Source organism: Clarias gariepinus, chromosome 17, assembly GCF_024256425.1.
Source record: "Clarias gariepinus isolate MV-2021 ecotype Netherlands chromosome 17, CGAR_prim_01v2, whole genome shotgun sequence".
Taxonomy (NCBI): domain Eukaryota; kingdom Metazoa; phylum Chordata; class Actinopteri; order Siluriformes; family Clariidae; genus Clarias; species Clarias gariepinus.
In genome coordinates this window covers 4430001-4457174 of record NC_071116.1, presented here as the reverse complement: position 1 = coordinate 4457174, position 27174 = coordinate 4430001, and the positions used below count along the sequence as shown (strand labels likewise).

Sequence of the window (27174 nt, the reverse complement as noted above, 5' to 3'; positions counted from 1 at the left end):
AAGATGGACAAGCAATACTATCGCAAAAGCGAGTATTTACAGATGATGATAAAGGTTGTTTGTATTTCCTGCAAAAAGATGTTTTTAAGAAATTTTTGAGCATTTTTTTATGTTCCTAAGTTTACTTAAATAATTAATAAAACGTGAATCAATTCTGAATCAAAAACTGGCCGTTTGATTCAACTAATCGAACCAACCTTTGAAAGACTGATTAAATCGCAAAGTCCTGACACTGGAGACTCATTCCACAGAAAACTGAACCAAAACAACAACTGTTAAGCTAGTACTATAGAAACGATTCAATATTAGATCTTAAATAGAAAATGTATTAATATTTGACCAATCAGAATCAAGATACTAGGTCCCTCTGTATATCATTATTGTTGTATTTATGAATGTGTAAAGAAAAAAATATATATAGAAGTTTGTGGTCTTGTGCATTTCAATATTTATTCATATCAGTGCAAATAAACACCAGAAAGTAATAATAATAATAATAATAATAATAATAATAAAAAAGTAAAACATCATAGGTGTCACAAGTTGTATCATAAATGAAATTTTTTTTTGTGTTGTGGTTGTTGCTACAGATGCATTTCATGACGTCAATCCAACTTAGAGAAACGTTATAACGAGTAACAGAACAGGAATCCACACGAAGAAAAACTAAAAATACAAACCGATAACGTTATTAATTTCACCTCGTCAAATTCGAGGCTTTGAATCGCCATCTATTAGTGATTAGGAAAAGGAAAAATATATATATAATAAAAAAATCTTTAAGACTTGACATTTCCAATTCCAGGTAGTGATACGCAAGTGCTTCCCATGCATGTGCATGCAACAGGCAGCAGAGTAGAGATCAGACGTGACACGACGGCTTGCAGGACAAAGCTCCAAAGATTATCGCTAGCTCACAACATAGAGACATGCAAAAAAGAAATTAATAAAACAAGAAAAAAAACAACAAGAAAATTTTTAGTTCATCGGTAATCGTATGTACATTATTAGACAGATATTGTATTTACAATCCAGGACGATAAAAACTAGGGCTTTTTCAACAATACAAAATAGTAATATTTCATCATGAAAGAACTATTTACACAAATTTATCAAATCTGAATGTATCTACACACAGAGCAAGGAATAAAATAGTTTGTATTTAGTACATTTTTTTGTCGTTGTCGCTGATCATATTTAATTAGACAATGGATTTTCTTTTTCACAGTAGACTCTTAGCTTCACGTGCTGTCCTTCTTGAGTCAAACAATAACAGGAAGCTTTCAGTTCATAAACATGTACTCACATCTTTGGGGGCAAAATTTATATACTTGACACTGCTACATGTTGGTGTATATAAAGTACAAAACAAGAAACGATACAAAACTGTAAAAAGGTTGTTGTTGTTTTTTCTTTAAGACAGCTAAAAATTATTTAGAGTTATATTTATTCATGCCAAACACCCAACAACACCTATGATGTAAATATTAAATTAATTCAGTGTGTGTGATGATATCACTGTCATTTCTACTGAAATGGAGTCTGTGGCACAATCTTTCAGGTAGGATAACGAGACGTACCTGATCGTTCGATTATTTCCATTATCCTTTATTGTAAAAATTTGACGCTCTTATGGCACGTGTGCGCTTTAATATAACGTTTGTGCTTTCGAAAAAATATGCGGGAAGCAAATATAAAATTAAATGTAGCTGTAACTTTTTATATATAAAGTCTATATATATATATATATATATATATATATATATATATAAAGACTTTGAAGAACTTCGGAAAAAACGATGTACGGGCTGGAAAGAAACGTGACGCATCGAATTACGTAAACTTAACACACTCAGTCTGTGATGTGTAATGTCACAGTCGTTACAGAAACAAATGAAAAAAAAGAAGTAGTCAGGTTTACATAGTTTGCTCTTTTTTTAAAACAAAAATCGAACTTGCATTCATTCAAGGTGTGATTTAAAATGTTTCAGTCTCGTTCTTTGGCAGTTCGGATCTACGGTTTTTCTAAGAGTCCGCTAAGACGTTCGCGTCCGTTGCCTTGCCTGTGTATCTGAATCGGAGAAATCATAGTCAGTCTGGCATCGCGGTAACGATCTTCGTCACGCGGCTCTACCTTCACCCTGGCGCCGCAGTGCGTCCTCTGCGCATGATCCTCCACTTCTTTTCTCAGCTCACTGTTCCTCTTCTGGAGCATATAGTACAATATAGGATTAGACCTCATAAGAGGTGGGGAATTAGCGCTTGAGTCACATTTGTCCTCCCCAGCAAGTGTCCACCTTGGTGAGCTTTCAGATTCCTTTTTCACAGATTTTGGACTAGGTCTTGGCGAGGAGCCCTTATCCCACGTGAAAGCCTGGATGTTGTTCCCTGGTGGGGAGGAGACTGGATTAAAACGACCAGGCCCTGAGTTAAGAGTCTGGGGGAACCATGGAAAGTTCACAAGTTCGTGATTGTAACCAGACTGACTGAAGTTCCCGTTGGCTTTGCCGTTTGTCTGAGGGAGTAAAGGACTAGGGATCCCCTGGGGCTGAGATATCTCCTTCAGACAGTTGTCTGACAAAAGGAGCTGCTTCAAAACATTGAAGCTTTGACTGTCTCTCGAGGGAGTTTTCCTCGTAGCACTCTTGCCGAACAAATCATCTTCTTTCGGACTTGGCAGCATTCTGCTCTTGTGGGCCTCAGTTGTTCCAGACCCCGCATGCTCACTCACAGTATCCACCGGTCTCTGGCAAAGTTCTTTACTGAGGTGTTCAGCTAACTCCAAGCAAAGTTTTCTCTTTTTAGGAAGAGGCACCTGATAATCCTGTTGCTCCTCTTTCACTGTGCTCACAATCTGTTCTGTGCGTGGACTCGAATGATAGGTAGTTGTTTTCTGTTTCAAGAGCTGGCTAAGAAGTCCGTATTTTGTTTCGTCTTTAACGTTGCTGTGTGCTTCAATGACAGGGCTGTGACTTTCCTGCCTAATTCTCCAGTGGCGCCCAGTATCGTCAGAGCTATCTGAGAGAAGACCCTCGTCTCTTGGCTCCGATTTGACCACAACGTTCAGTAAAGGCCCGTTTGAGCTGTCAGATAGAAGATAAGTCCCTGGAGGCTTTTCGTGGACTCCCATAACCACCTCTGTGCTTCTTCTCCCTGTGGATTTCTCTTTGTGAGAAGCAGTGCCAAGTAGCAGCTGCAATACAGTCCGTCTCTCCAGGAGGTTTTCAATTTGTGTCGATGCCGGAGGTGAGAGTTCGCGTCCAGAAAAGGGTGAGAAAGAAGCAGGGGTTGGTTCAAATAAAGGGGTTTGGTTTCTTTTTATCGGAGCAGCAACTCTGTCCAGGAGAGTCTGAGATCTGTCTAGCTCAGGCTCCAGGCTTTGCTCTTTGCTCAGTGGCCTACAGGCTTGCAGAGGGGGTGAGGGGGAAACATCCTGCATACCGCACTGAGCCAGATTTTGTAATAGCTTACTGGCTGTGAATGCAGGTTCCATTATCTTTTCACTAATGTGCTGTTTAGATTTACACAGGTCCAGAGGATTGGACTGAACAAGGGGTGAAGAATAAGAGTAAGGAGAAGGAGTGTTGCTTGCATCTCCGCTGAAAGAGGATACGGACAGCCCTCTTTCCATTAGCCGGTCAAAATGGTTCGGTGTTCTGCTCTCCTCTAGCCGTTTCAGTGGGCTTCCGGTCATACTCTGAAGGGTTGCATCATCCTGTAAATCGTTATGAGGCGCAATTTTGTTTACCATCTCACTATTTCTGCGATCTAACAGCAACTGCATGAGGGTAACCCTATGATGATGGGATGTCATGTCTGGGCTCATTTCCAGCTCCTTGGCTTCAGGGACCTTTGCCCCTAGGGTCTCCGACTTCCACTTGCTTATGAGCGTTTCTGTGAGTTTGTCTAAAGATGTCGCTGTAGAGGGGGGCTCTGACTTTTGGCTGAAAACTCTTCTCCTCATGGAGAGGTCAATAGGGGAGCAGCTGGAGTAGCAGCTCTCTGCGTCACTACTGTCTTTGGTCAAGCTGTTTTCCGGGTTGGAATACTCGCTGTCAGACTGATGAGAGGAAGCTTGGCTGGGAGGGGAGGTGAAGTCATCTTCCAGGTGGCCGTTCTTTGTAAGATGCTTTTGAGAGTTGTGGTTATTGAGGAGGAGCAGAAGCAAGCTGCTGCAGTTCTGTGGGGGGCGGCTGCTCTGTCTGTCAAACGGACGCTTTTCTTTAGGGATGTTAGGAGAGGGTCGAGGGGAGCTGGTGGGTGCGCTTTGGCCTAGACTCAAAGAGGGGCTGGAATTTAATGTGGGTGAAGGGAGTGTTCCGTTTAGGGTATTAAAAGGGCTTAACATGTCTGGAGCAAACACAGACTCTCCCATGCTGGGTGGTCTGCTGTCTATAGTTCGCTGTGTAGCCATGGCTGCCAGTCTTTCACTGGCTGATCGGCCACACAGTTGTGCTTTTAAGGCCTGTTCTTGAGAGTATTGCTGCAGATGGGCTTCACTGGAAAGCAGCAATGCTAACTGACTGCAGGCCACGCTAGGTTTAGGAGAAGGAGCAGGACTGGACCTGCTTTTCACTAGACTGGCTACAGCCTTCAATCTCTCTGCACAGGATACACTGTCAGGCACCGAGCTCTGTGATGAACGAGGAGACTCAGAGCGTCGGTCTTGGCTGCTGCGCCGACTGTAAGGCACAGTGTTGTGGCTCTGCTGCTTGTTTTTCCTTATCAGGCCTTTTAGGCGGCTTGAAGCTGTACAGTAGCCCTGTAAGGTGTCCTTGTCAGTAGGTGATGTGTCACTGCTCTCACCATCTAGCTGTTTTTGGCTCTGAGTTATAGTCTGTGACATGGCCACCGTCTGCAGGCGTGAGCTGAAGGACTGGAGCAGAGAAGCCAGCAGTGTGCTCTCTCCCTGTGCGGAACTGTCCAGATTTATTTTATGATGTTCTCTGCCCTGTCCGTTTACCTGCACAGGAGCAATGTCTTTTTTCTGGTTGTCTATCTCACTCCAGGTTCCTGAACGCAACAATCTGGCCTTTTTACGATGCTGAGAGGCCGCCCCTGCAGGGCTTCCTTTTTCTGGCGGGCTAGAGCCGTGATTAGGTAGCTGAATGCCCCTGGTCCCTTGGTTTCCTGCCTCGCCATTGTTGCTGCCAGCCTCCGGTCTTCTTGTTGCCGTGGCACCAGGCCCAGATGCAACCGGATGCATTAGTAAACCTTCCAGATACGTTAAAACAGCAGAATCCTGGTGTGTCTCAGGGCCAGGTTCCTCCCCATGAGTCATGTTCAATAGTAGGCAGCCCTTGTGTGGTAGTTGATGACTACTGAAGATGTCTTATCGAATGTTGTGCCATAGATGAAAAGTCCTAATTCCTAAAGACGGAGACGACGCTTCTCTTTATTTTCTTTTTTTAAGTTTTACAAACTGCAGCGCTGGATGTTACAATTTCCATCACACTGAGATCCAGATGGAATTCCTTTCTGTGTTTCTGAGACAAGCCGATGTTTTGAGCACAGACGCACAACCCGGAGGAGTCAGCAAATCCTCTTCGCTACCCCAGTGAAATGTTCCATGCCAGTGAATACTTTGAATGTCTGTCACAAGGTCCCGAAGGCTCCGTGTCGTCGTCGTTCTGCTCTCGTGCTCTCAGACTGGGCCGCACAAGAACCTGCAGCAGAGGGAGCAAACAGAGCAGAGTGTTAGAGGAAGTTCTACATGACAGCACATGACTAAGAGTATGTTACGTATTGTAGCATGCATTTAGGCTAAGCTCATAAACAGCGTCCTAACAAGGTTTATTTCTAAAAGTGAAAAAAAACCTACACTATTTAATAAATTCTATTTCATACATGTACATGTTTAGTGTTGTTCAGAATTTGTCAGAGAGAAAAAAAAGAAGCAAAATAAACTATTCCCTACAGGCGGGAGACAGAAAATCAACTCCAGAAAAACAGCAGGGAGCTATAGATTATATGAATTATGTCAGTAATTCCAAGCAAAGCCCGCCGTATGCGTCGTCACGTCCTGCTATGACACTTCCAGCAAACCTCTCGAGAAATGTGTCGCTGCTTGCTCTCATGCGTGAAGGGCTTTCGAGCGCCGCGCCGCTCATCAGTTGGAGAATTTCTGAGGATTATCCCCGCGCACGCACTCAAGGCACGGCTCGCACGATTCTTTCCTGCATGGTGATGGAGGCGGGCAATAGGCAAAGAGCTGCCCTTACCGCAGGAGCGGTGCGAGCAGGGTGGATCTAGACCAGTGCAAAAAGGGTCACACTGACCTGTAGCTATTTAAATGCTTGAAAAGGTTTCTCCGGGAAGGAGCTGAAAACTCACCGGGACCATGATGGTCACGGAATTTGCTGAGTGTTAAAGACTAAACTTTCACTGCTGTTATGGGATTCAGCATAACACTGTGTGGAAGTGATGCAGCTCCACGGGGTGTGTTAACTGCTCTTGGCCTGAAATGAATCCCAGCAGTGTGTTACACGATCTCACCTGCAACTATCTTCCTATCTAGGCCTGTGGCTGTGTCGTAGTCCACAGTGTCCAGGAGATTCACAGGGGTCATACCCCTCTGCCGTACTTCCCTCTTTACAGTCGCTTCCCTTTAAAGCCGGGGTCACACCAAATCGGTGCACACATCACATACGAAAGCTAGTAAATGCCATGAGGTTCCCCCCCTCACACACATTTAATCAACTCAATCAGGTAAAAGCATCTTGACATCATCCTTTGAACAAGCAGCAGGTGAAATTTAACTAAAAAAAAATAAAAAAAGAAAGAAAGATGCATACTATTTCTGACACGTACAGAATGCTAATGCGTTCAAGCGCGCCATTTCCGGACTCTGTAGGTGTGAAAGCTTATTCAGATCTAAGCTGCCCGTCATCGCTCGCTAACACTTGGCGAAAGCTGGCAGGTGTAAAAGAGCAGGAGTGGGAGGAGATATAGAGAGAAAGACAGAGAGAGAGAGAAAAAGAGAGAGACCTGGTGCACCTGTCAGGATGTGGCTCCACAAAGCTACAGCATCAGACCTCACGCTCTGTCAAATAGCATGACACTGCCGGTGCGCCGCGTGCTCAGAGACCCTGGACGTGAACCCTGTCAGCTCTGGTTCCACAAACAGCCCTCGCTTCCCTACTGTCAGAGCCACAGCCACAAAGGTTAATTAATACAGAACACTCCACCTTTCCCTGCGAGCCATTCAGTTGTCTTATCCTTCAAATCTTCCTGCCCGTGGCACTCGTGAGAAAGATGTAACCCGCGGTGAAAATAAAAGCTGGACAAGAAGAGGAGTGGAGAGAAGAAAAGAAAACGCCAGCGCACTTATTTCCCTTTTCTTTGCAAAACTGGGTTTAGCCTGGTCAGTCACGGCTAACCTTGGCAGACTCGTGTTATAGGACCACACATTTAAATCTCATGCAAATTACATTGAATTTGAAAGGTTAGTCAACAAGTTCAAGGCTGAAAAACAACAAGCACGGCAGAGAGGAAACCTGTTCAATGAATTATTTCAGACGAGGCTGAACCGGTCTCGGTTACTGCGCTATCCTAAGCCAGGTGACCCGGATTTAACAGCAACAAAAGACACTGGACCATCTGACATCTCGGACTAATCTTAATGGCCAGGATTAACTCTTTTTCCTTGCCACTGGCTTATCTCTGTTATAAAAAAGCAAACAAAAAAAAAAAAAAGATACCACCGTAACAACGAAGGCGAATAAACAAGCTTGTTTTTTTTTATATAATTCAGGTTAGCTGGGTATTTATATTATCCAAATAAAAAAAATAATTGGAAGGAAAAAAAATTTGACTTGAACCAAGTGGAGCAAAACATTCAGAAAAGCAAAATAGATTAAAGAAGGAAAATAAATGAAGTTAAGCCCTTTTCAGAGAAGGATTAAAACCAGATTAAATCGCAGCTGACATATGTTTTATCAGAAAGGATGAGGGAGTGTTTTAGAAAATGCTGTGTGACGACTAAATTCGTGTCATGTACTGTACGCCAGCGTATGGATATTCTTGCATGCCTCAACGAGACAAAGCCTCATTATTAAAGTATGAAACTAGACAGGATCTGGTGTGTGACTGATCATAGGGTAATGGGTGTAATACCTGAAATACATACTAACTAACCTCGACCTCTCGCACAGTGCCGCGACTTTACACGCCCCGCAATTTTGGACATAAAAACAGCAAGGGTGTCTCTTTCTATCTCTCACTCTCTCTCCTCGTTTTGTCTCGCCTTGTCTGTCTCTGTCTCCTTACCAGCCTCCAAGTAATTATCCTTTATCTCTGACAATGTCAACCAATAACACCCAACAGCATTTTAAGTGATTTCAACTCGCCGGTGGCAAGAGGGAAGCAGCGGCAGGCGCGAACGCTTTATCGTCGCGGGGTGCCTTTCCTCACTTTTTTCCGAGACACAGAGAACAGGAAGGTCACAACATTATCAGTGGCAGAGAGGCAATTTCCAGCTCAGGAGTTGGGGAGAAAATGGTCTGCGCTGCCAAAGCTGGACCTGATGCAAATGTCAGAGGTTGGCTATCTAAAAGCCGAGCTCCATCGCTCAACGTACGGGGTACAAGATTAATCATGTTGTTCTCTCTCTCTCTCTTTCCTTTTCCATCCAAAAACCAAAAATCATAATAAATTACTTCAGTTTTCAAAAACTTATGTATATTTACCTTATTTAAAACACAACCTATACATAAAAATAAAGAGGAAAACGAAAAGGAAGGGAGAAAATAAAAAGGCACATGATTCGTGGTGGAAGTCAAGGTCATTTCGAGACACTCGCGTTGATGCAACAGCTGGTGCCCATGCAAAGCGCTCAGTGTTAATAAAAAGTGACAACGCGGCCCTGGCTGTGTATATCACTAATATCGGACATGGGGCTGGCAGACGAGTGTGCCGCATTAAACGGTAAGTCAAGGTTAAAGGAATCTAAAGGAGGCACCCGAGGCTAAACACTTTTTCGATGATGTTATCTGAGGCCGGGTATTGCGCCAGAAACTCGACAGGCCTCCTTCGCTTAGGCGTTTGTAAATTTAATTATGATTCGCCGAGATTAGATCAAACAACAGGCTACCGAGCTGACCACAGAAATTTGCCCAAGTTTAATACAACGCCCAAAATCAGCTGATTGCTAAACTTACTTTTTTTTCCCTTCATTGAGGCTTTGCATTTAATCGTAGCAATAAAAGAATTTCAGGGACGATCGAATCGATCAAAAATCCAATCAAAGCAAAATGACACGATGATAATGAAGTGCCAAAATGGAAGGTTGAGGATTGTCTTTTGTGCTTGTGATCTGCTTTGATTAACAGAATATAGACGAAGACGCTCCTTGACACTGCCCGAACAAAAAAAGTCTGTTTGTAGGGTGGAGTCAAACCTGTTGCGGCTCCTCCTTCTTGGATGGAGTGGAACAATAAGTTCAACCTTGGGTATCTCAAGCTTTGTCTTTAATGTGGTGTTTTATGTTGAGTTTCCTTTTTTTCGATTCAAAATGAGGACGTCACAAATAAAAATCAACTTGTGATCACAAGGTCGCTTTTCCATCTTGTAAATCTTACTTTGGACAAGAAATCAACAAAAAGTCACCGCTTGTGTCTAACAATCTGCAGAACTAGAAACGAAAGCTAATTTGGTTACTACAATCCATGATCTGTGCGCAAGAGTGCTTGTAAAAGGTTCTTTAATCTTGACCTGTTTCCAAGCAAGCTAACTCGCCCATACACACAAAAATACACACTCTATTACCCTTTTACTCTATCATTAACCGTGCTGAACCCATGTTGCTCATCATTCTCCTCATTATAAATGTAAAAACACAGCAATCTAGGCAGGAAGAAAAAAAATAAATCAGCAAATGTGAATCTCTGGAGGTTTTTAAATCGCCACTTCATTGACAAAAAAAACCCGCATTGCAAGTTCCTACTCAAGATATCGAACAGTTCTCAAACTGGATGAATTCTGTCCGAAAAGGCCATCGTCGCAGCGCAATAAATCTCCGTCCATCTAGATTAAATATTCATTTCACGAGGTGCTCTTAAGGGATGGATACGTACGGGATGATGAATTGCCTACAATTTTATCCGGAAAGTCTGAGAAAAGTCAAAGCCGATCGCCAGAGCCGCGTACGCCTGTCTGCGCTACTCCGCGACATAAAATGAATGTTGCTGATACGACTCGATCTTAGATTTACGGTATAATGGATGCACTGCGGACCAGCCCGGGACGTTTCTGGAATACGCCGAGGCGGTTCGGATGACGGAACGGGGGAGGACTGTTCCTCCCGTTAGATGTGTCTGAGCGTGAGCTATGTCTCTAATACAGTTAAGTGCACTTAACCTATAAAACACACACACACACACACACACACACACACACACACACAAAAACCGTTGTGTGAGACCTCCTCGAGCCAGCTGGCAAGCGTGAGCAAGCGTGAGAGGCAGCCAATGAAATGCCAGACCACCGGAATGTGATTAGCCACTTCTCCCACACGCCTCTTCAGCTCTAATCACTGGAGTTTAGACTCCTCCAGACTTCATTTCAAACCACTCTCTGTCTCTCTCTCTGTCTCACACACACACATACACACACATGGTCCTAGTCTAATCACTGAAGCAGACTCCATTACTTTATCTAAGACTGATCACACACACACTCTCACACTCACACATGCACACCTATTCCTCAAATTCTGCTGAAGTGCCAAATCTGCATCCATCCATCACCTTTGTTCCTATAACACCACAGTTATCCAAACTGATCCTCAACCCGGGCATGCTCCTGACCCCCCCCCCCCCCCCCCAAAAAAAAAACATGCCTAGACTCGCCAACATGGCACGCTGTGCCGCTTTCCTGTTTACCACCTGACCTCGGAGACCGCATTTAGTACGATAACATCGATGGAGTGCCAAAAATTGGGGGAAAAAAAGGATTTAAAATATTCACACCTTGGGTTCATTTAGACCCGCCAGATCCACCACTTACTGCTTTGAGAAGTGGGAGGAAACGGAGAACCTGGCGAAAACCTGTACAGGCAAAGAGTAACATAAGCTCGGGATAAGACTTTTATTTACTGAAAACATTTACAACGTTGAGCGTACGATCGCGTGATGACGTAGTTCTTCTGGGTTTATACTCGGAAACTCATATTTAATACAAAAAATAAATAAATAAATCTACAACACTTTGCCCTACGCTGGTATTGTGCAAGACTTGCATTATCCGACTAAAAGTACAACCTTATCTATATCTTACATTTTATTTATTTGTTTTGCCTTTAGATTTTTCGTCCACAACAATTCCAACAAATAAAATTCACTCTGACAGCGCTCATATCTTGTGATCTAATTAAACAAGAAGTAGCAGAGCTGCCTTTCCCCGAGCTGTGAATGCAGATACAGGTAAAGTGTGCTGATCAATTTTCCCTACTGACAAGAACGCTTTGGCTGAATGCTAATGATTTCCCACTTTCTCTCTCCCTGGCATCCTCATATCTCCATTCATCCTCCCCCTCTTCCTCTCTGACATATTTATACATTTCGATCAGTGCCGGTACTAAAGGAGGGTTCTGTACGCTCTGCTGTTTGTGCTGCTGCTGCTAATCAAGGCCAGAGTACTGGATTAGAGGTCTCGCAAAGCTACACCCTGTTACACCACATGGTTACGGTTAAATCTGCACTGACCCTCACCGTGTCCTTATATTCCTCCTTTTTCCTTTTCTCTGCGTCTCAGGTGTGATAGATATTACCGGACAAACTTTGACTCGGTGAGTGTCTCGCAGCTGCACTGAGCCGTCTTGGCTGCTGTGAGACATTAAAATGACGTTCATTAGGCATGCAGCACACACACACACCTCGGGCGAGAAATCGGAGAGGCGAGCTGGAGCCTGACAGTAACGTCTGTCACACGCAGTACAACTGAACATCTGCGATTCTTACTTCTTCCCACCGACTAGCTAGTTCTTCTCCAGTGTCCTGATATACATATATATTCCAGTATGGTTTGAGAACCGATAGCATGTGACTCATTGTTTTCAAGCCACTGTCGAGACCACATTGTGCTTTTTATCTGTTTATTGTTGCAGATTATCTGGCTATAAGAACCTCCCAGATGCCACACCCGCACCCTGGTCTCATTTTATTCCACTTTTTAAGACTGCGGCTTGTCGTGTTAGACGCCCCTGAGTTTAAAATGTGAAAGAAAATCCTTTACCTCTGACACTGGAGATTCCTTCCCAAAACAAAATGTGGAAAAAAGACAAAACATTACCGGTTGTGCACCATGCACGTTTGGTGGCTCCTTTTAGATGTCCACTAAAGTCGAAGATCATAAGATTCGCGGATTAAAAAACGCTTGTATCGATAACGCTTAGAAAGCTTGTGTATTATTGGCTGGCTCAGCAATACAGGAGGCGGAACGTTTGTCTCCGTTTGCATCAGCAGGAATATTTCATTATGTACATAACGAGTGCCATTAATCGCTCCTAACAAGAGGACGCAACCTCACCTTGGCAGTCTCGCAGAGGTACAGCTGAGGGGAGGAGTTACCGGAGGGGGGACGTTTTAAAGCGAGAGCGAGAAAAAGAAAGAGTGTGTGTGAGTGAGAAAGAGAGAGAGAGAGAGAGAGAGAGAGAGAGGGCAGCAGGAACTCCACATCACCATACTCAGGAAACTGACTTCTTGGTGCTGATGTGTGAAGACAGCCAGCGGCAGTGAGGGCAGAACGAACGAAAGACTAAGGGATGGTGAGGGTGACAGAAAATGAGCTGAGAGGAAGGAGAGAGAGAGACTACAATGACAGAAGCGCCCTTGACATACTGACATCATGTGACACTGTCATCTGCCACCTGGCAAAGAACCTCCACCTTCTCATGACCTCATCCTCTGGTGAATCCCTCCCACTTTGCCCTAGAGCCCCCCCCTAACTCCTCTAGAGCTGGCGGTGAAGGTCGTGCAGGTCTATGTGCCCTCATCTGTAATCCTCCTCTATTCGTCAGCGGCCGTGCTGCGAGGAGAGAATGCCCAATTAGGCAGCTGTCACACAAACCGACGGCCGCACAAAACCATCCCTCTGTCAGGCGCCTGCGCAGCTGCGGGTGCCAATTACAGCACGGCTCTCCTCGTACTACCCCAGGATCTGGCCTGCCTGTTTCCCTTCGTCTTACCGCCAGGCCAAAATGAGAAGGAGAAGAAGAATATCATGCTGTTTGCTTTGGCAATAGACCAATACTGAGGATTTCTTTCCAAGGATGGGGGGAGTGTTTATGCCGTAAAGCATATCTGCCTCTCTGATGCAATAAATAATTTAGGTAACACTTCTTTTCTGAAACATTAAAGGAAGAACAAGTCTGACCTGAACACTCTGTAAGTCATAAGTATAATCGATTTATCCTAGTCAGAGTTGCGGTGGAGCTTCAAGGTACTTCAAGGTAAGTTTGGTGTGGTTTAGAAAGCGCGTCTACCACGAGTTTGCGAGTGCCCGAAAACAAAAAACTTGTTGGTAAAGTTGGTCAAAACAGTGCGTGTCTGGGAAATCCTAAGAAGAAACACTACCTCACCGGTACATCCAAGGATGCGGCGTATATCAATTGCTGACAAATTTGTTGCGACCGGACGATCCATCATCTCCAAACACATCTGCTTTGAGTAATAGGAAAGCTAATCTATAAAAATGAAAGGGAACGAGTTGGAGGGCAGCCTGAGGGAGATTTACGGTCCGGAGGATCGGGACCGGTAGCGGCGTTTATCGATCTTTAAACGTCCGCTTCTCCGTTTAATCAAGCGGCTGGGAGGAAGGGGGAAAAACAAGAAGAAGAAGCCAAGATTCGGACACCGAAATGATTTACAGCACTGCTGATGGTGCTGGTCAAGCACATGGTCTCGAGTCGGGCGCAGAAGAAGTTCTAGAGTTTGTACGGACTAGGATCTCGGAACGGATGCTCTGTCAGATCAGAAGACGTTCTGTTACTCGCGCCTCGGAGATGATGCATGTTCTCACCAAACAGTTCAATCTAAATCATTTTATTCCCAGCGGGGTCGCGCACATGTCTTCACAGGGTGACGGTGTTGCTGCTGCTTTCTGACAGGCTGATTTAGACTTTCGTCTGCAAACTTCAGTCATAATCAGAGCAATGCCTTAAAAAAAATAGAAAAAATCCCAGCATTACACCGTCTCTGTAGGTGCTGATGACGACCTTGATGAAAATCTCTGTCGAGTTGTGAGAAGCTGTGTGAAGGATCAACGTGAGGAGGATTTAAGGAGAAACGACAAGGGAGGGGGGCTGTTTAGACAGTCGTGAAGTCGAGCTGTGTGTGTGTGTGTGTGTGTGTGTGTGTGTGAATATACCGTGGCAAGCAAATCTGAATGGTTGTCTCTTTAAATAACTTTAAGACCTCTTCTTGTGCTCATGTCTATTTCATCCAGGTTAACACACACCCACTCACCCACACACACCCACACACACACATGCACACACACGCATTCTGGCACTTCAAAGCCGCCTTGGCGTCTTTCAGATTTGCCAGACAGAGAGTGGGAGGCAGTCTTTTATCACAGAAACAAAGGTTACTGTGCCGCACAAAACAGCAGATCTGGACCTGGAGCCCCATGCCACCGAGGGGGTTAAATCCCCTATTCCCTTCCGCGCAGGGGGAAAAGTGTGTGTGTGTGTGTGAGGGGCATGATGGATTTTACAGTGCCCCTCTTATCCTCCCCTCCCCCCATTTCCTGTTGTTCCTGAATGTCACGGGCAACTGAGTGTGTGAGTGTGTGTGTTTGTGTCTGTGTGACCTTGAGCGGCATCGCTGGCACGACACGGGCTGTCTTGCCTGCAGGCGTCCTTGAACTGGATCTGCAAGACAAAAACCTTTCACGCCGTCTGATAGACATCTCGAATCTCCTTCGGCGTCTCGCTCTTCCGAATCTGCCCTCGCAACCCCTCCCCCCCATACCCCTCCTCCCCCCGGTGGGAACGCCGTTATCGGGATCTCTTTAACCTTATGAAGATACCAGCGGAATTTCAAAAGGCTTGGACTGGTTTATTTTTAATCTCCTGCGCGAATTCCCGCTAATTCAGTGTGGATGGATGGATGCATGGATGGATGGTGATGGGTGGAGGTGGTGAGGGTGATCCGAGAGTGTGATCCGGGATGGTGCTAAACCACCACCACTGCTTGTCTTATCTCAAAATAATAATAATAATAGCAATAATAATAATAATAATAGGCGCACGGTCATGGGCGTGATGCAACCTTGGAACATGGTAAGCCTGGAAATGAGCCTTAACACGATTTGCTGAACAAGCTACAGCTGCTGACAAGAAGGAGTTTCGTGACAAACCAAGCCTCAGATCGGTGGTGGGATCCCTTACGCTTCAAAAGTGCTCATAATTTGTCTCCCCAAAAAATCTAAACAAACAAGCAAACAACAAAAAAAAAACCTTTACTGCAGGAAGTGGGTTCTGCAGAAGAGGGATGAGAATGTTATCACTATGCAAATACAGTGCCCTTGGAAGCACCAGCACGCCAAGCCAAGGTTCAGAGTATTAAACAAATATTTGGACTGCCCTCGATGTCTCTGCTGCTGAAGCATGAAAGGAGAAACGAGGCGTCTCATCATAACCACGGGTAGGATGCTCGTTCTTTGCGGGAGACCTCGCCGAGTCGGGGTCCGTTCTGGCCGGCTACGTCGGTGCGACCTTTTCCCGACTGTAAAGCTGTCGCCTGGGTTCTGCAATCCTGCTGGAAACCATCTGCTCCGCTCTCGTTCTCTATGACGGATTCCGAGATGGCGCGTTCTGCGAGACTCAGCTAATGGAAAAACTGATCTTTGCTCTCGCGTGTAAGAACAGATCTCAATTTTTTTTTGCCCCGGAAGCAAACAAGATGCTTATCCTTAGCACATATGTGTGTGGTGTGTCATTTGGTTCGAGGGCCTTGCTCACCTGTGTAAATATAGCGCGCTTTCAAAACGAGCGACTTGAGGTTCCATTAGCCTGAGTGCTTGTGGGCGCTCCTACACTGCATGTCACACTTCGGTGTAATAACTCAAGCACTAAAACACACACACACACATGATGGGTCAAAGTCCTTTGGACTTATGCTATACTGCTTGGTCAATGTGGCGAAATGAGATGTGCACAGCGTCAATAAGAGTCACGGTGCCAAGGATAAGGCTCTAAAAATTCCAAAGTCCAATACGAAGTCTTGGTCCTTTGTATATTTTGAAAAGCCTCCGTCCGGTCGTGTTAATAGGATAAAGTGTTCATAGGCTACAACCTATATAATAAAGCCTGCATGAATGGACCATCACGTATTCTGTAAAACTATTTAACTTGGACTTAAACCGTAAAAACATCCAACATTTGTAAGTTATTATTTCTGGTCTGGTTTTCTTTTTTTCCCCTTTTCATTTAAAATTGCACTATGATTGGAATGAAAAAAAAATAAAGAAAGTTAAGGGAAGCATTATATCTTTTTTTACAATGAGCATTTCTGCAGGGCTTTGGTGCGCTCGCATATAATGGACTCGAAAGAGAGAGAGAGAGAAAAAGCGAGAAAAAAAATGCACAACTCGGGGCATATAATCTACGGTTCATTTGCAGCTTCCTCCACGATACGACAAGTCGTTTACAAGATGTAGCCTTTGCCGCTGACCCACTTCCATGTAGCAGCGTCTGGAGACGAGGCCCTGCTCCCCGTCTGACTGACGACAGCTCTGCCACCCTCTGCCTTCGTGAACTGTGAGAAAAATAGGTCGCCATGACCCACTTTTCCCTCTGTGTGTGCGATTGTGTGTGTGTGTGCGATTGTGTGTGTGTGTGCGATTGTGTGTGTGTGTGCGATTGTGTGTCTTTTTCTATGACAGCATGTGAGGAGAGCTGCAGAGTCCCGATCAGGCACCTCGAAGCGAGCTGGAGAGAGGGGGGAGAAAAACAGAGAGAGAGAGAGAGAGAAAGAGAGGGGACCATGGGAGGGAAAAAAAGAAGAAAAAAAAGGAGAGACAGCAAGACAGAAAAGTCTACCTTCATTAACCCCGATGTGGCGAGAACAAGCTCACAGAAATACGAAGCTCTTATCGGGCTTCATAATTAATTAAACGGGATTCGGGCAGTGCAATCACTTCATTCCTTTCTCCGTTTCCATATCCTGTTCGTTTCCTTCTGCTTGCGAGCAGCAAGAGCGAGGAACGCATCAGCGCCTGATCCTGGGCGTATCCAGAAATGCCTGTCCTAACGGACTGACAGGTTTACTCATTAACTTCCAGTGTACACAAACACAGCTTTCCGGATCCCTGGAGCTTTACCGAGGATCGACGGCTTGTCTCTCAGTCTGCTGAGACACAGGAAGAGAGAGAGAGAGGGAGAGAGAGACAGAGAGAGGGAGAGAGAGGGAGAGAGATGTTCGCCGATAATGCAGACGCAAGCTTTCTCGCCCCCTGCGATGATCCTCTGTGTGATCCCAGTAATATGAGAACATGTTTCCAGGCAACACAAACAGACAAATGGTCAGATATCGATCCTGGTCGCGGCATCGGCACGACGACGACCCATGTTCATTCTTCCTCATCCCTGCATAATGCATAACCCGTGTGCATACGAAATGCCTTGGCGTAAACAAACAACACGTGTGTGAGTGTTTAAAGTGTTTAAAAAAGCATTAACCTTCCTGACTGTTTTTAATCCAAGGACAAATACGTTGTAGGACCAACAGTTTGCAGACACCACACCATCACACTTTTTTAGACTTTTTTTTTTAATAAACATATATATATATAGGGCTCAGGATCGTACAGTACGGACAAAAAGACATCCTTTTTTTCCAGCACAAAATATGATTGCAATATGATAGACTGGATTATAGTTCATTTTAACCAACTATACTAACATGACTGAGCAAAAAAAAAAAAAAAAGTGTTACATAGGCAAAGATATTGCACAGATACACATGAGCAGGTGTTTTTATCGCTGTATATGTTTTTTTTTTTTACGACTAACAATATGCTCATTTTAAGAGTTTATAATTTTCGTATTGTTATTCATGGTAAAATATACACATTTTAAAAGTAAATATAACTTTCATCTGACACCCAAATACAGTAAAACTGAATAACACAGTTTGCGAGTGTTTCGCAAGACAAGCAAAGATTTTTAATAAATTTTGACTTGGAAAACGAGCACGTCTTGGTTTTCGAGTACCGAGAATCATGTATCATGCATGTGCGTCTTGTTTTCAACGATTTTTCTCTCTCTTGTGCTACAGAATTGTGGGTAATCGTCTTCCCTGCTGGGTCTTAGTGCGCGTCTCTTACTGGTATAATTAACATCCGTGCACGCGTGTACTGTTTACTATAACACTGTGACCACGTGTGTGTGTGTGCGTAAAACATTTTATTTTGTGTCTGTATGCGTGTGTGTACAGTGCGCGTGTACAGCAAAAGCAAGTCTCATTAGAGAGGTTAAAGATCCATTTTCTACCAGATTCTCCGAGTCTGGAGAGAATCTATATCAGCCTGCTCTTTGTGTCTGTGTAGGCGCACGTCATTGGACACTGTGTCAGCCACACACTCACACACCCCTCCTACCCTCCTACTTTCGCCTTCACAGACACATACAGATACACACACACACACACTCTGTTGCGATTCTTTTTAAAGGTAAAGTGCAGGTTAAGTTTTATTTTTTTTTACTTTACAGCAGTGATTACGTTATTGTGTCGTTCACGCGAGCGTCATTAGAGAGATTTCTTTGTTTATGTTTATGTTGTGTGCGCGCGTGTGTGAAAAGAGTGAAGGAAGGTTTAAGATGAGACTGTGTAAGATGAGAAGGGGAAGGGGCTCCTTAATTCAGTTTCACACACACACACACAGCGCCTGCGCGCACAAACGGAAACACTTATCTGTTGGGAATTATTTTAAAGGTAAAGTTCAAGTTATTTTTTTTTTCTTTATATTTTATTATTTATATTAATTATTTTTATGTATTTATTTTTTTGGGCTTTGGAACAAATACTTTAAGTTATTATTATTTCTTATGGGAAAATTTTATTTGGTTTACGAGTGGTTTTGAAAACCTACCTCATACCTGCACACATGGTTCCATATAAGCACATTTATATATTTATTTTTTTCAAATCATCCTTCACCTATGCTGCGTTGTTCTAAGTTTTAAGGCACTCAACCTCAAAAAATTTCCAGGTTTAGTCTGTGTATGCTGTTATAATATGCTTGGGTCTTTCAAGAAGGCTTTGCATTAAATTCTGCTTGGTTTATCCACTCAGCTACAAGAGCATTAGTGACACCAGGCTCTGATGAACTGGACTTAGAATGGAAGGCAAAACCAAACATTTCTACACAACTAAAGTTTGAGGAGAGATCACATACATACAAGTGTGATGGTTGGGTGTTCGTATACCTTTGACCCCACATGGTCCTCACTTTGGTATAAACTTCCTCTGTGCGTCTTATTTTAGGTCGCTCTGTTATCAAATGTGGTTGCGGTCTCTGACATCTATCGCTCATCTCAAAGGGCATCCGTAAGCCGGTGAATCATTGCTCGTTGACCTTATTAAACCCGTTTTAATGTATTTAGGTCGGGCCCTGCCTCGCCGCCGTCAGCATGAAGGTCAGCCCTGAATGGAAGGGGGCAGGTGGCTTAAAGGGAGGATCGGGCTAAATCCGAGTCGTCCGGCCTTGCTGAATCAGACTGTCTCTGCGTCATGTCTCCGGCTGCTCTACTCCAAATACTCGTCCTTACTTTCATAAATACGCCTAATATTTCATGATCCCCAAGTAGCAGGAAATTACCTCAGTCGGGCACCAGGACATCCAAAATGCTTTTTTGTTATGGTTGCCATTGGAAACAAGCGCCTACTAACGAGGAAATTGTATTACAAAATGTGCCTCTAATCTAGCTACATCTGCCAAGATGAATTAATTGATTCTGTTTATGTCTGGAAAAAAAAGTCTGGAGAGAATCCATGATAGAAAATTTCTCCTAGAATTAAACAACACCTGGTAATAACAACAGTATAACAAACTCCAGAGCTCGTAACCTCATGACTGGGCTGATAACGACAGCGCCTTATCGCTAGACAACAAATCTTCCAACAAGTGCGTTACACAAAGTTCAGCACGGCCTCTTTGTGAGGAGGAAGGTCACATGATTGAACCTTGTTTTGGATTGTTATTTAAAAGCCTCTTCGGTCAAGGTCAGGTTAGCCTTTAATGCCTGCTCTCTACCCACGGCTTAGCCTTGAGAAGCATGGAGTGGCTCGCTAGGACGAGAAGGGGCGCATTTATCTTCCCACGGCGCCCAAGGACGTCGCTGCAGTAGGAGCTCTAACAAATTCCGCTAATTGGGATGCAAGGAAAGTAGGCGCGGGGCAAGGATGAGCGCTTCACCGTGTGGAGCGCTGAGCCAAAAATCGCGGCTGGCTCAAGCGGCTCGGGAAAAAAGCCAAGCAGCGCAGTGTGATGTGATGTGTTGCGGTGTGCTGCGCTTGCGCGGTCGTAAACAGACGGCTGTGAACGCGCAACACGTCCTGGTGTGAGTAAATTCCTCGTCGGCATGCACAAAGAAGGACTGTGTGGCGGGACTTCATCAGCGCCGCGCGGCTGACTGCGACCTGGGGAAAGATATCCACTCTCTGCCATCTATCGGCGCTGGAGAGGTGTCCCTTGTTGCTCGGCAACAGCACAGTTCACTTTAACCCCTGAGCAGAGGCTTTTGTGCTCCGACAGCAGGAGCTTGGTGTCAGTCAGCTTTAGGAAGTGAGACAACTTCATCCCTCGCAGCTTTTTTCATGTGGCTGGAAAGGCTTAGGTTTTCAAGAACGCCAAGTTTCTGAGCTGTGCAGGGGAAAAAAAATGTAGAACGTGACAAGACTAGCAAGTTAAACTGGGACGCTGACAAAACCAGACTGTGAAATGAGCGAGTGACTGGTTCTAATAGGAGAGGACAGTCCTCTAATACCCCCATGTGGAAACAGAGGGTCTGTAAACACCTGATATCCATCCTTCTGGAGAGCAAACACCCTCAGATAATTACTTTTTAACACTCTGAGGTCACTTCGTTTAAGGCCCTAGCTTTTAATTGCACTTCTACTGGCTGCTTTTCCTTGAACGTCTTAATGAAAGAAATAAACTTCAGCAACAAAATCTCTACCTCATGACTGGCACCTGAAGCTTCTGGCCTGTCTCGCACTTTTTTATTCTTTTTTTTCTTTATTCATAAATCCTTAAAATCCCTCCTTTAAGTTAATTGCAATTTGAAAGCAAAGCTTCTAAAGAACGGATCTTTCGTCATGTCCCAGTAGGCCCGGGCCTGTACGTGTGCGCAGTCTCCCACACACACACACACACACACAACGTATAAGTCGGGTCGTTACGTAAATCTCTTCCCGCCACAGCTTACTGCACCAGACGCTGTGTCCTTGCATCGGCTTTGAAGGTTCCCAAAAGGACGGCTGTGCTAAGAAGTTATGAAGGACAGAGCCGGTAATAGGCTGGCTCTGAGACGGCCTTGGACTTTGAATTCTCCGGCAGACAGGTTCATGCATCAATCCTTCAGCTTTACACAGACAAGGCACTCACCTTCGAGACTCAACTCAACAGGAATGAGTGGCATTTCACTTAGCCGGACCTCTCTCTCTCGCTCTCTCTCTCCCACTACCACACCAGTCCCCCAACCCAACCTCTCTCTCCTTCCCTCTCTCTTACTTGATGTCTTGCACCTGGTGTTTTAATCAATGGCAGTGACCACTATTTTCTTTCTTAATAAGCCTATCTAAGAAAGTTGTAGATCTACTCTGGACGTAACTGTATTATATTAAACCATAAACTACAAAAGTAACCAAGGTTTATCTTTCCCATAATCAGCACCTTTCCATATCTTAAATTCCCTTAATTTTATTTGAGTGACATTTTTTTTTTTTTACCATATAGAAAAAAAAATCCATGAGGTTCGGTAGAAGTTGAAGCTGTACCTCGATTTCAGACCCAGGATTTTAAGCGATCTGCTCGGGTCCCTTTGGGAACGCTCGGTGGATGCCGCTGCCTGGCACAGATATTTCACAGCTGCTGTTTTTAAATGGGTGATGACGGCACGGGTGGCGTGCTTAATTTATCTGACCTGCATCTTCGCCCGGGACTGGAGCACAAATTCAGCAAGATGTAAATTATTACCAGTTAAGAGATTGGGCACGGATCAATTCAAAAGCTTGCTTGATTTCCCTTATTCTGAAAGAACTTTTTTCCCCCAACCTTAAGCCATGTGTACTGATTATCAGGGATATGACAAGCGAGTTAGTTTTAACTCCTAGTATGGGGACAACTTGTATTTATGCACGGTTTCATCTCCCGGTGTGGAAAGGGGCCGTAACACAAGTGGAATAGTTGGCATGATTTTTAAGGTGAGAATTGCCCAGGCATTGTTTTCCTCCTTCACGTCTCTCGCTCTTTCGCTCTGGCACTATTCCCAAGCATGAAAAAACAAAAGATGATGGGGTCATTTACATTTTCCGAGCGACCATCAACACCACGGGTGAGTCATTCTCACACTCCGACAGACCCGACAGCGATGCTCGCGCTCCACGTGATCGAGCTGAGACCGGCTAAAACCTATTAAGTGTCACATTTACGTACAAGTCTGTTAAAAAACTGAAGAAGCTACCTGGAGGTCGTTGCATAAACGCGTGTGTTTGCCTCGAAAACAATTACTCAAAATTAGCATATAGATTTGCATTGTTTTGTTGTAAACATGATGGATCGAGGGGTGTGTACGCAAATATGTGCTGATTTCAGGACAGAAAAGAGAAGCTCTTTTTTTTCTTCTTCTTTTTTCTCAGAGACGAATGTGAGAAGTGGGGTGATTGCTCACAGAATACACATCCAGCTCCGGCTCTGACTCTGATTCATCCCTGAAAGGTCAAAAAAACAAAAGCACTCCCCGAACAGCCTGGCGTTAGCAATTCCTTCAGCTTTTTAGGAGTCACATTCACGCATTAAACATGTTTTGGATACAGAAACCAGAATGAGGTCACAATCATCAAATTCTGGGACGGCTGAGACACCAAGTCCGACGGATCGCCGTGATTTACGATCTGAGGCTCAATATAACCCATGATTCATACTACGCTCAAGACAAACACCTATCGAACCCGAATTCCATTTTAGGACAAAACCCCTCTCCTCTGTTGCTTTTCTTCCCTTTCCTTCACCTGAACTAACAGCAGCAGCCTTAAAACACCCAGCGCCCCGCAGTAACCTTTTGACTCTGACCTTTACAGCCTCTTCTTATTGACTGAAGCTGCAGGAAACCTCATGACAACAATAAACGCGGTCCAAAATCCATAGAAAATCTTCACCAGACATGACGATTTAAAAAAGGAAACACAGCAGCACTCATGCTCGACTCTCACTTTGTTTTCAACAGATCCTTCCGTTCATCTTTTACTATTTCAACATAAAATATTTCCCTTTTTTCTTTCTCTAAATAATCAAGCAGACATGGACTTTTGTTTTGTTGTCCAAATAGTTCCTGGAAAACACTATGAAATATCATTTCACTCTAATGAATAAATCCTCCAGTATTCTGATTTAAATGAAATGTTTGTTTTTCACAATCCATCTCCTTGGTCATTTCAAGATTTCTTTTAGTTTTCATTCGAATAAAAAGTTAATCTTTTCAGAAACTCTGAAAAACTTCCTAGTTTTTTTTGTCATCACGTGACACCTTTCACACGCTTACTACACTTACTTCTTTCCTTTACCTGAAAAGGGTTTTACAAAACCTTTTGCTGTAACACTTTGTAGAAATACTTTAATTGCTCTGTGGTTTACCTTTGTAAAATAATGCTCTTGAAGCGGTTTTCGATTCTGTTCCTGGCACGATTAAAATAACAAAATATCTCTGATTAACCATAGCTCGCAAAGAAACTTCCACTTTGGTTGCAAGTGCACAGTGATTTTTACATACACACACACCACACACACACATACATATATATATATATATATATATATATATATAAAGAAAACACAACCAGACACTTGAAAGACAATTAGCATGCAGGAAAGTCATTTCTATAAGCTGTTACATTAAAAAAAACAGAAATAAATTAAGATTATTCATTTTTAGATATCAAACATTGAAGTGGTTTCGACATTTGATAAAACACGAAGCTCCGCCCCAGAATCTTACTTGGGTCATATCTTTTTTTTTTTTTTTTTTTATCAAACAGACATGGAATAATAATGACGGTAAGGAAGAGGTGATGGGTTGACAATCTTTTTTTTTCTTCCTTCAATTTGTTCTTGGAAAACATTATCCAATATAATTTCACTCTAACAAATAAATGCTCCAGTCTCCTCTTAATCTCAATGAAATGTTTGTTTTTTGCAGTACATCTCCATTGTTATGTCAAAATAGCTTTTATTCTTGGTTTATAAACAGTGTCCAAAAAAGTAAAAAGTAAAAAATAAAAAACGACATAACCAAAAAACGTAACCAAACACATAAACACGTGTTTAAACGCATTATCTCAGCAACTTAACCCCAACATTTTACACATTTTACATACAGATATGTTTATCTGTAGCTTTACAAGTAAAAAAAATTGCATATTTAATTAGAAACGAGGGCGATAATTATGAATAAACTCCGCATTGAAATAGAAAAGGCGGGATTACAGAAAATGTCGTTAAAAAAATACACATTTAAAACAATTTGTTGCGACCTGACGTCACCAACGTTAGCCTGAAAGCTAACCATCCCAGAATGAAGCTTTCTCGGTTGCCATGGCAATCGACCACTGCCTGTGGCTCCGTCCCAATCCGCGCACTTCAACTCAAAAAAAAATAGTGCGTCCCACATTAACTGTAATTAACGGTGTATTATTTATTTACAGACGGTGTACACACACTAAACCACACGGCCGTAAACTGAGTCTCGACTGTTACAACGAAGGAGGAAAAAAAAAAAACGCCCAAATTCACTTGGCACAATAATAACAACACCTGGCACCGTCTCGTACACCAGCTGCTCAGCTCGGCTCGGCTCGGTTCGGTTACCTGCGTATGGAATCCGCGCTTCGTGTCTCCGAGGCGTCAGGTGTGAAAGCCGTCCGCTCCGGCGGTGTGTCAGTCCATAAGCAGTCCTTACTCTGTTCAAGTCAGCGCTGAAGTGCTCCCGCTCGGAATCCCCGCCTGCCTCTCGCTCTGTGTGTGTGTGTGTGTGTGTTCAACTCCGCAATGTGCCCTCTAGTGATGAGCGATTCGTGAGGGAGTCGATTCTTTTGTTATTTGAGCGACTCGTGTGATTCGAACGCGTAGTGACGTCAGCGCCTTACTTTTATTTACCAACGATCAAAGGGGAGAAAGAAAACGTTACATAGGACCAAAGGGATTACTGGAGATCTTATATTCAATATATTAACTGCCATGAACTCTGGCTTATTCCTAATTAATACTGCATTTACAACAAAACTAAAGTTTATTTTGTGGCCCTGAACCTCCAGGATCCGGGTTCGATACAAGACCAGCTTCAGGTCCCGCCTCTGTGTGCATGGAGTTTGCAAGCTCTCCTTTATGCTCGGTGGGTTTCCTCCGGGTACTCCGATTTCCTCCACAGTCCAAAGACATGCTAATTAGGATAATGGTTGGCGTTCCCAAATTTTTCTCTAGTGTAAATGAAACTGTGAGTATGTGTGTGTGTGTGTGTGTTTGTGTGTGTGTGTGGGTGGATTGGCAGGGTGGATTCCAGGGTTTACACCACCTCGTGAAATTCCAACTCTTTAACCACCTTGATGTATCTCACTTCTTTAGTATTGATAACATCAATATTTTATTATGAATATTCTGAAAATAAACCTCTTGAAAATTTTTAATATTTATTTTGTTTTGAATGTAAAATTCTTCATTCATAAACTAAGATTTTTAAAGTAAAATCTGTCTTCCCACCTATTTATTTGAACAGAAATTAACTCACTTCTTAAATCTATTAAACTAATATAAAAAATGTAATAAAAAGAACAATAGACTTCTACAATTCTACAACATTGCTTTGAATTTACGAAAATGTGTCTCTTGGTAATATCTCTCCCACTGTTTGTATTTTATAATAGTGTCATTTTATTCTATTGTAATTAATGTGTATTGTATTCTATTTTGCATTGTTTCAAATTATTGCAAAAAAAAAAAAAACACAACAAAAAGAATAAACCATGGATAACAATTAGTTGGCGTAATATGATTATTCCTCTGTATGAGCATACTATAAAGTGTTTTTTTTCTATTACACCACAGCATCCTTTTTATATTAACTAAAAATTGTATTTATAAATACATTATCAACCTCTTGTGTTACAGATATGTTAATTTATAGCAAATAAATAACAATCATTAATAATCTTTCAGTCTTCTGATTATAAAGAAATGTTTGTTTTATTATATCTCCTTTGCCATTTCAAGATTCCTTACATTCTAATAAAAGTTAATTCCAATAAGTTATTCTAATAAACTTTTCAAAAAATCAGACCTCCCTTTAATTCATTATCACATAACAATTTTCATTAACAACCAATTTATGGACACATCACTACTCTCTCAAAGTTTAAAAGTAAAAAACAAAAAAAGACATTAAAAAACCCTGGGAAAAAAAATCTCAGATTGTTACGTTACCAAGAAACTGGCCCATGCTGAAGACTTCCTATGCTAAAACATGCTATTATGAAGTACTGATAAGAACCTGACATGATTATTGTTCAGTATGAGAACACCCTGAAGTTTTTATTTCCCTTACACCACAGCAGACTTTTAAAACCACATTCATACATACATACATACATACATACATATATCCTCTACATGCATGAATTTAACATTATGGAAGATCTACAACACCATTTCCTGCTATTTCATCACCACACACTTGTGCTTTCTCTTTCCTAAAGTAAATAACACACACACACACACACTTGAAAGAAGAAAGTCTCAGCTTGTCCTGTTATCAAGAAAATGGATCATGTTTATAGACACAGGTTGGAAAATAATCAACAATTTTCCTGTATGAGATTATTAGAATTAAAAATGCTTTCTTCTCCAAATCTATTACCTTTAAAACAGTGTTAAGGTGGATGTGAGATCCTGGGATGTAAATGG

At 43.1% G+C, this 27174-nt stretch overlaps 1 protein-coding gene across 1 annotated transcript; it reads right to left on the bottom strand.

Annotated features, from left to right (window-relative positions):
* Positions 1 to 441: 441 nt before the first annotated feature.
* On the bottom strand, positions 442 to 25244 carry nrip1b (nuclear receptor interacting protein 1b). Its single transcript, XM_053476126.1, has 2 exons — positions 25087 to 25244; positions 442 to 5666 (listed from the first exon to the last, which is right to left on the bottom strand). The coding sequence occupies exon 2, from the start codon at positions 5279 to 5281 to the stop codon at positions 2015 to 2017; it is 3267 nt and encodes a 1088-aa protein (XP_053332101.1). The 5' UTR covers positions 5282 to 5666; positions 25087 to 25244; the 3' UTR covers positions 442 to 2014.
* Between the last annotated feature and the right edge of the window lie 1930 nt (positions 25245 to 27174).